Genomic DNA, 15748 nt, shown 5'->3' with positions numbered 1-15748 from the left:
CCGCAGTGTGACGCGATAACGTTTAGGCCGCCCCACCAGCCAAGAATCTTAAAATAAAATGAACCGTTATATGCCGGCGTACCATCTTGAAATGGGCTTAAAAACTGAATTTAATTTAGCGCATCTTGACTTAAGGCGACAAATTGACGTACATTATATTTGAAAAATTATTTTAATGAAGCACTATTAAATAGGTTCCTTAAAAACAAATTCAAAAGAAGCGATTTGGGAACGAGGGAGCATTAGGCAGAAGACTCTGAAACTGGAAGGGGTTTGAGGAGAGAGAGCGTTCTCCCCAGTCCCCTCCCAAACTTGTTCTTCTTCCCAGTGCTATTACTTTGCTGGAAAGTAACAACGCTGTTTAGTTTCATTTCTTTTTACTTTATTTCTCATGTGGTCATATTCGATGCCTTTGTGGATGGAAAATTTTGGCCAAACAGATTTTTTGAAACAAGTGGTAGGTCTTAGCTTAAAAAATGGAAAATTATCAGGTATCTTGACACCCTGGGAGCCTAACGATTTCCCTATTAGAATGTAGCCTGACAACATGGCAAAATCTGGGCAGTAACTCATCTCACTCGTTGCACCGAAGCAGCCCAGTAGCCAGTTGCATGTTGCATTGGAAACTATGCAACGATGTACGTCATGTAGAAATGCACGAGGCGTGTCTTAAACGAGATTGTTCCCCACTTGCTTCTCGAATTCTCCTATTTTAATTTGTAGAAGAAAGAAATTATACGAGCTCATATCTGTTAGAATCAACCAGGGTTGGCGCAGTGGTGAGAGCGCTCACCTCACATCAATGTGGCCAAGTTTCGATTCCGACCCAATACCATATGTGGGTTGAGTTTGTTGTTGGTTCTCTCCTTGCGTCAAGGGTTTTTCCCCGGGTTCTCCGGTTTTCCTCCCTCCTGAAAAACCAACATTTGCAAATCCAATTCGACCTGGATAGTAGCCACCCACGTGCACGCAGTCGTTCTTAGGGGCGATCGTCTAAGAACGACTTCGTGGGAGGCTACCTCGATAGAGGACCCACATGAAAACCACCTAGTGCTGATGTGGCATCCTCTCTAAGTTTAGCCATTTTTTTTTCCATGTAACTGGGAGTAACCGGCCGCATGTGAATTCGTCCCAATTGAATTTACGTTATTTTGAAGGTTATCAAGTGACTGGACTCCAGGATGCCTTTGCTAAAGGATTACAGACTCGTGCAAATGATCTTAGTGTCGACTTGAAAGTTGCGGCTATCAAGGGAAAATATTTACAAGATAATTATCACGATGTGTTTAATGCTAAGGCACGGAATTTGGCGTGGAAACTTCGAACAGCATTCGATGACGCGCTGGCTGAGGTTGACGTATTAATTATGCCAACGACGCCGAAGAAAGCTAGGCCTTTACCACCCGCAAACATGTCTTTGAAAGGTAATGTTTAGTAGCCAATCAGAAAGCTTGAAATGCGATAGACTTCAAAGTTCCCCTGCAAAATCATATTACATATACCTTAGGCAAGGACATAGACCTCTACGACTCCCCCAGCAGTTAATTTTACTGTAATTCCTTTACAGCCCTGGACGGGTCACTAGGTCAGTATGTTCTTAGGCAAGACACGTTGCTCTCACAGTACCTCTCTATACCCAGGTGCATGCTGGGATCCCGGGGCTGGGACCAAGTAACCCTGCAACGGACTAGTATCTCATCCAGGGGGTAGGGGTGGGGGAGGCTAGAAATACTTCTAGAAGCTTTGTGCTAAGCTCCGCCCTGATTGACCACTAGGCTCGAATGCGGACGTTATCTTACCTTCTATCCATAACGTGATTAATAATATAGATTAACACTAACTGATTTTTTTGCACCCTTGTTTTTTAGACTACCTTACATTTTGCAGTGAGAACTACATAAATACATGTGCCTTTAATATGACTGGTCACCCAGCCCTGTCAATCAACGCCGGCTTCAGTGATGGCTTACCAGTTGGTATGATGATTGTGGGAAGAAAGTTTGACGAGGCCACTGTTCTTAATGTCGCCTACGCTTTCGAGAAGATTAGGAATCTTTCTAATTAAAAGGTTGCCATAGGTTTTTATTCTGGGGTGTGTGATTTGCGGTCTCAGGGAAAAGCTTCTCTTAGGCTGTTCCAAGCTAAAAACCTTATTTTATTCGATTGCATCAAAGAAAGCGCAGAACAATTTATTTGCAGGACAAGAGTCTTTATTATTCTTATAAGGAATTCACACTTGTAAACAATGTATTCCAACTTTTGGATTTGAAAAAATCACATAAAAATAAATGCGGAAAGACTGAAATCACACTGGCAAACAATGTATTTACTTCTTAAACCTAAAAAAATGAAAATAAGGAACAATCACTTTTTTAACTACTGTAACAAAATTTGTTAGGATTGTTCCAAAAGATCGTTGCCACGTTTACGGCTATACCGATCACTCCCGGATGTAGACATTCCCGTGAGGATTAGCGACATTGGTGAGATGATTCAAGGCGTTAGTACCACAAGGATCATGGGTAGGCCAATTGGTGCGCGTGTTGCCATCAAAGTAATAATACTCCTTCAGCCGCACGTTGCTCTGGGAACGAATCAGATCAGGGCCCACGGACATACCACCTGGGTTACCAGCGGTGTTAAAGATGAGCTGATCAGGAACGTAGCCGTGGCACTTGGATGCGACGTTCTTGATATTTCGGCACTGTAGACTTCCGGCCCTGAATTCCACTAAACTTCCCGTTCCATCTTTGCAAGCGATCCAGTGGTTAATGTTGGATTTGATCATGAACTCGTGGCCGAGATTCTTCCACTGGTTGAAGTCCATAGCGTTGTAGTCTGTCTCGCTGACGGGGGCTGTGGTCGATACTGGGATGTCACCATATGTTGGCCAGTTAGGACGTGGGGTGTTGGCGTTGGAAGAATGCCGAAAGTTTCTGTGTTAAGAGAATACAGTGTCCATGAGGTCTAACGCAAAATCATTCCGCGTCTTTTTGACTGACGAAATTTCAAAGCTACACAGTTGATACACATTATAATCTCATAGGCTGCGATTTCAAGTAAGGCACAATTAATTTGGAACTATTTTCGTCTGGGATGTGGCTCTTGACCAGCTAGTCTCGCTTGCCTGTCTATATTGGTTTTCCACACTAGTTTCACTAAGGGGTAAAAATTGACTCGAGTCACTCCGATCCCCGAGTGGATTTTGGTACCTTTTACAACGAGAATTATCTATTGTTCGTTATACTTTTTTCAATTTTTTTTCTTTTAGTGTTGTTTTTTTTCCATTTGAATCTTTCAAAATACAGTTCAAACTACAGGTTTTCTGTTAAGTATATAAATTAATAAGAAATATTTATTACCTGAAGTTTGTAAACGTATAGCTGTAAACTAGTGTCCAGCCTCCACCGTCCGTTTCCTGATCGCAGTAGGCCTGGGTCGGGTTATTGCCGTCAGGGTTTATCCAGTAGACACCAGACTCGGCGTTTTTAATTTTCTTCTTCATTTCTTTGCATGATTTAGCTGCGTACTTCTTGTTAAGGCCTACAAAGTAAATGGACACAAAAAAGTTACTGATTATGTGTCTGATTAATTGAGCAACAAACATGAATGATATAAGCGAGGATACCTAAACTTTGAGCCAGGATTCGAGTCTGAATAGCAATTCGGTTAGCCTAAATAACATTCGCGATCGGTTAGCCTAGTCAGCCTAGCTAGCTGTTCGGTTAGCCTAAATAGCACTCCGATTAGCTTACTTAAGCTCGGGTTGCTTACAGTTAGCTTTTATAATAGGGTTACTAGGGGTTAGGGTAAGGGTTAGGATCTTAGCTCGGATCTTAGCTGAATCCTGGCTCGATCCTGGCTTTATTATTACACTGAGTAGTTTAAGGAACTAACGACTTGATTTTAGACCACTAATGGAACTAAGGAATAGTGGTTCCTACACTAAAGCAGGTGAAATTTTAGTGTTGAATATAAGGAGGCATATCCGAATATTTTTTCGGAACTAATGATCTAAAACGATAGGTGCGAATAATCGCCAAAAAATCGTGCCATTTTTCCTTGTAATAGCCGATGTTCGAACTGCAGTTTCGCTCGATATAATATCATGTAGTAAATGTTATCATTTTGGTAACAGAAAGAATAAAAATATATTTTTGGTGCACTTACCATACAACAATTTCTTCTCATTGCACTCTGGTTCCGGTTCAACTGTTTTAAAAGAAGAGAAGACAAATTAAAGGCGGTCATCGTACTGACGAATTCTTGGCGGTATCAACGGCAAGGATCAACACAAGAATCAAGAGAGAGATTCTTAATGATGAATCCTTTGTTAACAAGAATCTTAAGAATTTTTTGGTCGTGAACTAATAATGGTCGAACAAAGGGGTGGGGAGAAGATGTACAAGGGGTGCGGACGGTAAATAAAGTAACATAAGGCCCTCACCACAGACATAAGCCCTTCCCCATTTGAATATTTCATAAAAGGTTACTAACATCCTCGCAGTAAACTTATTCTTCTTTTCTTCTCTAAACAGTTTTGTATTCTCACAAATAAATTTTGAGACATTGCAATAACTGGTGACTAACTAGAAAACGTTCGAGTTATTTTAGTATCCAGGCTGATATTGTACTGACTTTTTTTATTTGTATATAATTATAAACCTGTAAAATGTACAAGAGTGAATAAAACAATTATAATATTGCAAGTAGAGAACAGATTAAACCATTTTTCCATTTTTGACCCACCCAAACTCTCGTACAAATGAAAAACATTACAGTCATGAAGGTTAACTTTTGATTTGCAACTGACCAGCCTGATTTTAATTACCTTTGTTCCCACAATATCTTGCTCGTTTTACACTAGGACGAGGCAGTTCATAAATCCAGAACCCTTGGCATTTCTTAATTGTTATCGTTGCTTTCCTATAACAACATTTATCACTTTTGGCAATACAGACAGTTCCTTCGACTTCTTCTCCAGGTTCCAGACCCTCGGGATGGGAGGTTTTGAGGAAGACTGGATATTTAGCCCCGCAAGATGGCGATTCCAGGCACTCTCCCGTCGTGTCCCTGCATGTAAATTAAGATCAGACATATCGTTGTTTTTAAAGTGAAGCATTTTTTTATTGATAATTTAATGGACCTTAGTCACGAGGTACTGGGCAATTTGTCTCGATCTACTAAGTTACTTTCAAATCGGGGTACACCTTAAATTATTGGTTAATTTAAGTAGATAACACTAAAAAACATACAAGAATAATATGTTTAAGGTTGGAAAGAATTTGTTGAAAATCGTGTTTTGGTCGGGACACCTTCGGAAATCTTAAAGTTTGGACTTTTCCGACAATTTTTTGGCAAAGAATACAGCGCGGATACAGAACTTCATGACCTGCCACTGCAGATAGGTGGCTTGGAATACTGTAGTGTGTCATAATAGAAGCGGAATTTTAAAAGAGCGCTTTTAGAAAGGGGTAGAAGGCATTAAATTCAAATTTGTGCATTTAAACCATTATAACTTCCTCGCAAACTTTAAATTAAAAAAATCCACTTCTGTTATCGCATAATGGAGTATTTTCTGATCAGTTTTTGACGAGATCATAGTTTGCTGTCTAATAGTCGATCCGTAAACTCTGCCACCAAATCATGTATCTCCCAATTTGTCACTTACGAGGCTATATCACCGTCGTTAAGTCCAACCTACCAATTTGGTATTTTATTTAAAATAAAATATGGCATTCGTAATATTTTATCATTTCTTTAGGTCTTTGTAAAATTTGAGCTTAAGTGTCATTGTCAGAGTAAACCAGGCAATGCCAAAAGATGGGGGTCAGCCGATTTCCCTCATATTTTCAGCATTTAAAACCTATCAGATAAGATTGTGATTGGTGGCATTTAAATGATTTTCTGCCTTTTCAATCTTGAGATTGACCACCCCCTTAGTTTTTGGCACAGAAAGTGCCAACAATCCTCATAAAAAAGGCCAATTTCTCAGTACAGGAAACAGATCTTCCTTTTGCATTTCGTGCACAAAACTTTTTCTCAAGGTAAATTAACTGGTTGTTGATGTTTTGCATGCTTAGAAACAACTTTTCAGTTCAACTGTAATTTTTACTATATTTTCTAAACTAGGTAGGTAGCTTGTGCCTTGCCACAGAGTGAATTTGGGGGATTTTCAAATTCAATTTTTTCAAAAGTGCGATAGTTTATTTTTTATTAAAAGCCATTTTATAACAGTCCATACCCTTCTTATTCGAAAACAAGAATTTATTGATTGGCACGATAAATTTTTTTCTCCACGAATTTAGTTCAAAAATGGCTCTGATCGCTCTTATGGCTATTTTCCGGCCAAAATTAAATCACACTAAAATATCACATAACATCGATACAATTATATTTTGAAATGAAATAGTTGTATTTTAATTCATTGAAAGGAGTAGAAACTTCATTAAATGTGTTAATAATTGATTTCGAATTAACTATGTTAATTAACCCTCGGACGTACAAGGGGGGGGGGGGGTGGATGCCACCACCCCATGAGGTTTTTTCTAAATTTTGAAAAAACGATTTACTCTACAATGCTGAAACTTTCATTAGCTGTTCATTCATCCTTTGCGGAAATTTTGATATGTCAACGATGTGTCCGTGGTGTGTGACGTTGCCGTGACAACGTCATAAATGCAAGCAGGTCTTGCCAAAAATCGTCATTTTTACCATTTTTCTTAATTTTTTCAAGTTTTTTAAAACAGAAGTGCAAGATGTGTTTATTTTTACATTCCGTAAGCATTCTGGCTTGATTTTGCATCAACTCCCGTTATTTTCTGACTTTCTAAGAAAATGTTGAAATCCAAGATGGCGGATTCAAGATGGCGGCTCTAATGACGTCACGTGATGTCATATGACGTCACAGCCAATTAAAATTATGTCATCTTATAGAGTACGCTGAGGGTTTTCTTCCAAGTTCAAAATAATATCTCTACGCCTTAATATAACGAAAACTCCGGGGAGGGGCTCCATCCACCCCCCCCCTCCCCTTTGTACGATGGTGGGGGTCTGAGTTGGTTTGTACGTCCGAGGGTTAAAGTAATAGATACCGCAGTCCGTGCATAAATTCATTGTGTATTTCCTGCGAAAACTAAGTCGTATTACGTAAGCATTGCTTCGATTTTCATAGTTTAGTTTGGTATGTCTTAAAAGCGAGATTATAAACGTAATATATAAGGCGGTCTTTGTAGTAATGATCCAAGGTACCAAAGAAAGAAACCACGAGTCGAGACGTTATTTCTCACGTTCGACACGGAATTTTGTCAGTTTCAATTCATACTATCACGTTTCATTCGGGACAAACACTCTTATATAAAGTATGAATTGTTCGTTAGCTTCACAAGAATCACCTTGTAGTCTTCTCGAATATAGTACAACTGTTCTACCGTTAGATGCTTGAAAACAAGATGTTACAGTTCGCTTACTACTCGAGGTCTTGTTGTGAGTGGCAAGCGAGTATGGCGATCTCGAAGTTCAGAAATCACTGAGGGAGCTTTCTTCATTCAGTTCAGGTCACTTTGACTTATCCGTAGATAGAGTGGCAGGTATGAGCATCTGTCCAGAATACTAAAAGAGAAGTAACAGGCGACTGCATGCGACTGGCGACCTTGAAAAAATACCTGTTGCTATCACTGCACAAAGATCAATGCAAACAGATTAATGACCCACGCCGTGTTTGCATGACCTTTGTAACACTGTCACGCTGGTTGTAGTTTGAGCTCCTCTCTTTTCAAGTTAGTCTTTAGTTCTTTTCATACCAAAACAGACACAAACACGCATACAAGACCCAAGTAGACGTACACAGGTAGAAGTTTAGCTGAGCAATTTTTATGCTAGAATCGTTAGTAATAGGAAGCATTTTTTCCTTATACCATTGCTTATACAATCTGGCTATAGAGCAACTGTTATCGTAACACTCTTGATGAAATTGTGTGCTAATTATTTAATGTACTCTCATTTGACCAATAAACGCACAAATCTCTGTTTTGGATATATGTTGTTGAAGACTGTATTCTCGTTTTTATCACTGAAGACGACTGTAATATGTCCCAACACCCATCTAAATTTGCACAGAAGCACAACGTTCAGCAATATGGCCCATAAAGTTCATAAATCTGAGCTTTCATTTCCTATAATAAAATAACAATCATAGATCATGGGGCACCTGTGGAGATAATGATGATAATGATGTTGTTGTTGTTGTTGTTGATGATGATGATGATGATGATGATGATGATGATGATGATGATGATGATGATGATGGTGGTGGTGGGGGTGGCGGTGGTGATGATGATGACGATGATGATTGCATTTTGACTGCTATGACTGTAATCAGGACATCTTTTTTCAGATGAAAGTCTTCAAAGCCGAAATTTAACACACAAAACAAAACCAGACAAGAAACCCACTAAATGCAGTGACTTTTGTGGGGTTTTTCTGTTTGCAGGCCCGCTTTACAACAATTTTCACAGACGAGTACTATCCTTTCGGGTATTTTCCTTGGACGGGCACTATTTAAACAATAGAGTGTTTCTGTCGAGGAACTATCGACTGATAGTTGTCCCGCGGAAATTTGATGTTCTTGAAAAAAAATATTAGCCCGAGAAGCGAAGCTTTAAGGGCTAATATGCTAGTTTTAAGAACATCAAATTTCCAAGGGGCAACTATCAGACCGATAGTTCCGAGACAGAAACACTCTATCGTTTTTATTATTCACCACTAAATTTTCTCCGGCTTCGGCGCGCCCATTCAAAAACGAGCATCGCGAATTATTTTTTACTTTTCAAAACAAAAAACTCAATTGAAAGCCGAAATTTAACAAACGAAACAAAATCAGACAAGAAATCCACTAAATGCAGTGATTTTGGTTGCTTTTTTTTGTCTGCAGGCACACTTGTTTACAAAAAATTTCACGGGCGGGCACTATCCATCCGGGCATTTTTCTCGGACGGGCACTATGAGCTGTTAGCATAACCACACTGACCTACTATTGGTAATCACGCAATCTGATTGGCTACACAGGTGCCTACTATTGATCCGTAGAAGGCTCTCGGAGCGCGCGCTTAGTCTTCGCTGAATTTTATCAATCAAAACATTCAATAAATCAACCCTAGCTATATTTTGTGTTTAATAGGTCGGTCAGTGGGTTATGCTAACACAATTAGACGGCTCGCTCTCGGTTTCTACCGGCTTTTGATAGTTGGCTCGGGGCTTCGCCCCTCGCCAACTATCAGCCGGTAGAAACCTCGAGCTTGCCGTCTAATTGTTAAATAGTGCCCTCCGCGGATGAACACCATCGCGTCACGTGATCAATTTAATCCAATCAGAATCTGAGAAAATTTTTTGGTGAACTATAATCGCTGATAGGGCATGATTGTGCGTTGGCTTAAAAGTGCTTTAAATTTTAGGTTTTGGATAGCGATAGTCCACTGTATGTTTTGGATAGGGATAGTCGACTCGGCTGAGCCTCGTTGATTAATCTAACTCATAGAAAACTCGGGTTACTAATTTTCAAATATAAAACAGTGATACACAGTTTTGTAATGGCCACACCCAGCTTCTTAGAATCAAGGAAACTGATGTATACAAAACATCATTTTTTTGAAATGCCAGTGGGTTACATCTATAAATATTCAACATTTGAACAACGAGATCACTTGCTTACTCTTTCCTTTAATTTATGTTGGTTGAATGTTGGATATTTTGTTGTACAGGCAATCAAGTGATCGTAAAGGAAAAACGAATATAATTGTTAGACATGCACGACAGTGTCACTGGCGCGATGTATACTCGTGTAAGCATTTCTCCTGTACATCGGCTAACTCTCGCCCCGCCCAATTATTTATTTTGATAGTTAAAAAGCCGGGCAATAGGTTGGCTTAATATTCCATTTGCACGATTTTTTCTTAGGGTTTCTGTAGTACAAAACTTTGGATCAATTTTTGTTTCTGGGAAACTGTCCTCGGTCTGAACACGCCTACCTCGGTAGAAAAAAGGCGTCTATGGCTGGTATAAACTGAGCTCGGTTGTATTGTAGTGTGCCGACCACCGTAGAAACCGATCATCGTACACAAAAACCGTTATTCTTTAACCGTTCTCGGTTAGCCATCTCTCTTATAACCGACGTCGGTTTTAAATTTCGGTTTAAGTCCAGTTTAAACCGAGCTCGGTATACTAGTCCAAGTTTAAACCTAGTATGGTTAAGTCCAGTGTAAACCGAGCTCGGTTAAGTCCAGTGTAAACCGAGCTCGGTTACGTCCCTTTTAACCTGGCTCGGTTTAAAGTACTCTAGTCCTAACCGACTAACCGAGCTCGGTTTTCGCCCCCCCCCCCCCCCCCAAAAAAAAAAAAAAAAAAAAATGAATAAAGAAAGAAATAAGGAAAGAAATAAAACATGAAAAGTTGCCAAAAAGTTGCCGGGCAACTTGTGGAAAGCCCTATAAGCAAGTCTTAGAGTATTTATTGTATTGCATACTATTTCGTTTATTTTCGGGGGTATATTATTGTTGTGCACAACCAGATGGTAGAGTGTACTCAACAAGGGCAGGAAAAAAATGATTCAAATCGTGTAGAGAGGAAATTGAATTAAATAAAAAATGGAAGTAGAAAATAAAATTATTATTATTATTATTATTATTTGTTTTATTTCTTCCCTTATTTCTTTCTTTATTCATTTTTTTTTTTTTTTTTTGGGGGGGGGGGGGGGGGACGAAAACCGAGCTCGGTTAGGACTAGAGTACTTTAAACCGAGCCAGGTTAAAAGGGACGTAACCGAGCTCGGTTTACACTGGACTTAACCGAGCTCGGTTTACACTGGACTTAACCATACTAGGTTTAAACTTGGACTAGTATACCGAGCTCGGTTTAAACTGGACTTAAACCGAAATTTAAAACCGACGTCGGTTATAAGAGAGATGGCTAACCGAGAACGGTTAAAGAATAACGGTTTTTGTGTACGATGATCGGTTTCTACGGTGGTCGGCACACTACACTACAACCGAGCTCGGTTTATACCAGCCATAGACGCCTTTTTTACCGAGGTAGGCGTGTTCAGACCGAGGACGGTTTCCCAGAAACAAAAATTGATCCAAATCTTTTACAGTACAAATGAAATCTGCTTCAAAGGTTGTAGGTGAACCACGCCCTCACAGAAATTTATCGTGGCTGAAAGGTACACAACACGAAACAAAGTTGTTGTTGCCACTATCACGACCTTTGTCAAGTTTGACCAGGCGTTTGTGCTACAAAAATTAAGAATTATTTTTCTTAATTTAATTCACAAATAGTTTTGAATAAGAAAGGAAACCAGAGCTAGTTAAATAAGTTTTCTCATAGTGGCGAATCATAAGCAAAAGTGTGTGCATCTTAAGCATCCTATAATGGATTAGCTTGACTATCGCTTGGGTACGAATTCTGATCTGACCAGACGATTCAGTTATAAAATATGACACAGACATATACTAGACATTGATTCTCGTGACCTGAAACGAACATTTTGTTTATCTCTTATATCGGTAAACGATGCCCATATAAATTGATGAACCTTGTATTCTATGAAAATTCACACACGAGCTGGGTCACATTTCAGTTTTCTCCAATGACCAAAACGAAAATGCAGTCCTCGACAAAGATGAAAACAGAGATGTTTTCTGTTTTTATTGGTTAAATTGGTGTTACTACTTACTTCGGGTGCGTCACGATGACACTTGAGTTATAGAAATGAAAAAATATGCTTCCTGTCACTAAAGGTTCTTGAAAAAAATACACAGTTGATCTGAACTTCTACCTATGTTTACTTGGGTCTTGTGTGCGTTTTTGTGTCTTTTTTAGGATGAAAAGAATTCGAGACTACCTTGAAAATGCAGTCGCCTGTTACTTCTTTTTTAGTGTTCTGGACAGATGCTCATACCTGCCACTCTATCTACGGATAAGTCAAAGTGACCTGAACTGAATGAAGAAAGCTCCCTCAGTGATTTCTGAACTTCGAGATCGCCATCCTCGCTTGCCACTCACAACAAGACCTCGAGTAGTAAGCGATCTGTAACATCTTGTTTTCAAGCATCTAACGGTAGAACAGTTGTACTATATTCGAGAAGACTACAAGGTGATTCTTGTGAAGCTAACGAACAATTCATACTTTATATAAGAGTGTTTGTCCCGAATGAAACGTGATAGTATGAATTGAAACTGACAAAATTCCGTGTCGAACGTGAGAAATAACGTCTCGACTCGTGGTTTCTTTCTATGGTACCTTGGATCATTACTTCAAAGACCGCCTTATATATTACGTTTATAATCTCGCTTTTAAGACATACCAAACTAAACTATGAAAATCGAAGCAATGCTTACGTAATACGACTTAGTTTTCGCAGGAAATACACAATGAATTTATGCACGGACTGCGGTATCTATTACTTTAACCCTCGGACGTACAAGCCAACTTACACCCCCACCATCGTACAAGGGGGGGGGGGGGTGGATGGAGCCCCTCCCCGGAGTTTTCGTTATATTAAGGCGTAGAGATATTATTTTGAACTTGGAAGAAAACCCTCAGCGTACTCTATAAGATGACATAATTTTAATTGGCTGTGACGTCATTAGAGCCGCCATCTTCGATCCGCGATCTTGGTTTCAACATTTTCTTAGAAAGTCAGAAAATAACGGGAATTGATGCAAAATCAAGCCAGAATGCTTACGGAATGTAAAAATAAACACATCTTGCACTTCTGTTTTAAAAAACTTGAAAAAATTAAGAAAAATGGTAAAAATGACGATTTTTGGCAAGACCTGCTTGTATTTATGACGTTGCCATGGCAACGTCACACACCACGGACAAATCGTTGACATATCAAAATTTCCGCAAAGGATGAATGAACAGCTAATGAAAGTTTCAGCATTGTAGTGTAAATCGTTTTTTCAAAATTTAGAAAAAACCTCATGGGGTGGTGGCATCCACCCCCCCCCCCCCCCCCTTGTACGTCCGAGGGTTAATTAACATAGTTAATTCGAAATCAATTATTAACACATTTAATGAAGTTTCTACTCCTTTCAATGAATTAAAATACAACTATTTCATTTCAAAATATAATTGTATCGATGTTATGTGATATTTTAGTGTGATTTAATTTTGGCCGGAAAATAGCCATAAGAGCGATCAGAGCCATTTTTGAACTAAATTCGTGGAGAAAGAATTTATTGTGCCAATCAATAAATTCTTGTTTTCGAATAAGAAGGGTATGGACTGTTATAAAATGGCTTTTAATAAAAAATAAACTATCGCACTTTTGAAAAAATTGAATTTGAAAATCCCCCAAATTCACTCTGTGGCAAGACACAAGCTACCTACCTAGTTTAGAAAATATAGTAAAAATTACAGTTGAACTGAAAAGTTGTTTCTAAGCATGCAAAACATCAACAACCAGTTAATTTACCTTGAGAAAAAGTTTTGTGCACGAAATGCAAAAGGAAGATCTGCTTCCTGTACTGAGAATTTGGCCTTTTTTATGAGGATTTTTGGCACTTTCTGTGCCAAAAACTAAGGGGGTGGTCAATCTCAAGATTGAAAAGGCAGAAAATCATTTAAATGCCACCAATCTTAATCTTATCTGATAGGTTTTAAATGCTGAAAATATGAGGGAAATCGGCTGACCCCCATCTTTTGGCATTGCCTGGTTTACTCTGACAATGACACTTAATCGCATCCATAAAAAAATGCAGGACAAACAAAATTTCGCCTCATAAGTTTATTCATGCTTAAGTATCCCCCGCGACCTTTACTGATATATTGTGAGTTGCATGCCTAGAAACTGGAACAACTGTAGGCTAAGTGTATTTTCGCTGTAGTCACATGTACATTGCATGTTTTTGACAACACGTATACAAACTTACATGCTGGCTATTTTGTCTCCTGCTTCACCAGTGAATCGGTACCAGTCCTTTTGCCATTTGCTATTTTTATCTGATTTTGACGTCAACCTGTCATAGTCTGCGGTTCGATCATCGCTGCTCAGTTCCTGATAATCGTTGCACGGGCCACCGTCTAAAGAAATCAGTTGTTGTAGTTTTGTTGGTAATAAAATCTAGTTATCTTTTCAAAACTACAGGGCTAGACTGACTGACTGACTGACTGACTGACTGACTGACTGACTGACTGACTGACTGACTGACTGACTGACTGACTGACTGACTGACTGACGGACGGACTGACTGAATGGTTGACTGACTGACTGACTGACTGACTGACTGACTGACTGACTGAATCAATGAGAACTGATTGACTGACTGACTGACTGACACACTGAGTGCTGCTTAAGTCAATGCTTCCGTCATTATTCGTCTTTGGTAAAATGTCGGTGACTCAATGCAGGAATACAATGGATAATGACTTTGCTGCTAATGAAGATACCTATATGCTCATGTGTATGCCAATTAACTATTCAGTAAAAAGTTCACTTACTTGTAGTTCTCACTTCTGAAGCGAAGCATACAAAGAACAGGAAACCAAAAGTCACCAAGCTGACCATAGCGTAAATCTGTGATGTGTATAGCAAAAGTTTAGAAATGCGGCTACATGAATTGTGTGTGTTTTTTTTTACCTAATTTACTAACAATGGCGCCTTTAATTTTCTCACTTTAAACCTACCCAAAATTAATCACGAAAGAACTCGAATTAAGAAAACATAACTTAATCTCCAGCCAGGCTCGAACCAGATCACTCACTTTGATGGAAAAATCCATGACGTCACCAACGAGAGGAAGAGAACATTTACTGACCAGGTTGTGCCCTCATACCCACTCAAATTCTTTTCACTATTGCGGCAGCTTTGATACGTAAAATGTACCGGTAAACTTTTAGTGGTGAACTGATATCGATCTTTAACCCATATAATCGTTATTACCCTCGATAGACTTTTAAGGAGAAAAAGAAAGCATAAAAAATATAAATCTTTTGCACATAAAAAACGTTAAACCTTACAATATTACTTGATGGTCGAATGCAAAAGTCATTAAATTCTGCATAAGAGTTTTGTTCCGAAAGACAAAAAAAGGAATTCTAATTGTCATTTTGTAATCTCTTCTAATCCTACCGATTCTTTACGTTACTTGCTTCATTATGGGCAATAACTAATCTCCCGCTATTTTCCCACTTATCTAAGTTCTATTTTGAGGTTTCCTTCAGTCTAGAAATCCCTAAATAGTTTAAACAGAACGGACATAATTTCGATGACGGTAAAACGAGCAATAATCGACGTTGCAACTAGAATTTAATGAATTGAACTGTTTTCATGATTTGGGGAATTGTTAGGTAACAATCGGCGACTTGATTCTTTTTGTTAGTTTGCACATGAATGACTGAACGATGAAACCTTGGGTGTGTTTCACCCTTGGCCAAAACAGTAAAAATCTGCAGATGAACGGCTTAAACGCCCTTCGAAAATTCACAAATGCTACTTTCATCTACCACTGGCAAAGCCGCCACAGAAAAGAAAACCGAAGAAATTGAACAAAGGAGACTATGAATATTTTCCTCGCAAATTTAAGTCGTTGCACAAGAAAATCACAGTGCTTTTTCAGGTTCCATACCCCTGAACTAACCGGAAAGTATTAATCTTTTCGTTTCCTTTGATAAAACACTTTTATTAGTTAACAATCGTTGTTCGAAACGTTTTAAAGCTTACCTTGGTATCACAGTTGCACAGCCCAA

General features: G+C 38.9%; 1 protein-coding gene and 1 pseudogene across 2 annotated transcripts in view; one reads left to right on the top strand and one right to left on the bottom strand.

The window, feature by feature from the left end:
* Positions 1 to 2195, top strand: part of LOC144660605 (urethanase-like) — a 16794-nt pseudogene extending 14599 nt beyond the window's left edge. The window contains exons 8-9 of the transcript XR_013572119.1: positions 1158 to 1424; positions 1869 to 2195. The product of XR_013572119.1 is annotated as an urethanase-like (transcript). The remainder of the gene's footprint in view (positions 1 to 1157; positions 1425 to 1868) is intronic.
* Positions 2189 to 15748, bottom strand: LOC144660628 (uncharacterized). Its single transcript, XM_078521306.1, has 7 exons — positions 15723 to 15748; positions 14501 to 14576; positions 13933 to 14083; positions 4832 to 5073; positions 4171 to 4212; positions 3363 to 3543; positions 2189 to 2936 (listed from the first exon to the last, which is right to left on the bottom strand). Exons 2-7 carry the CDS (start codon positions 14565 to 14567, stop codon positions 2441 to 2443), a joined length of 1179 nt encoding a protein of 392 aa, XP_078377432.1. The 5' UTR covers positions 14568 to 14576; positions 15723 to 15748; the 3' UTR covers positions 2189 to 2440.

The sequence above is a fragment of the Oculina patagonica genome, chromosome 7, assembly GCF_052425735.1.
Source record: "Oculina patagonica isolate OP01 chromosome 7, crgOcupat, whole genome shotgun sequence".
In the NCBI taxonomy this organism is placed as follows: domain Eukaryota; kingdom Metazoa; phylum Cnidaria; class Anthozoa; order Scleractinia; family Oculinidae; genus Oculina; species Oculina patagonica.
This window is presented reverse-complemented; position numbering and strand designations above follow the sequence as displayed.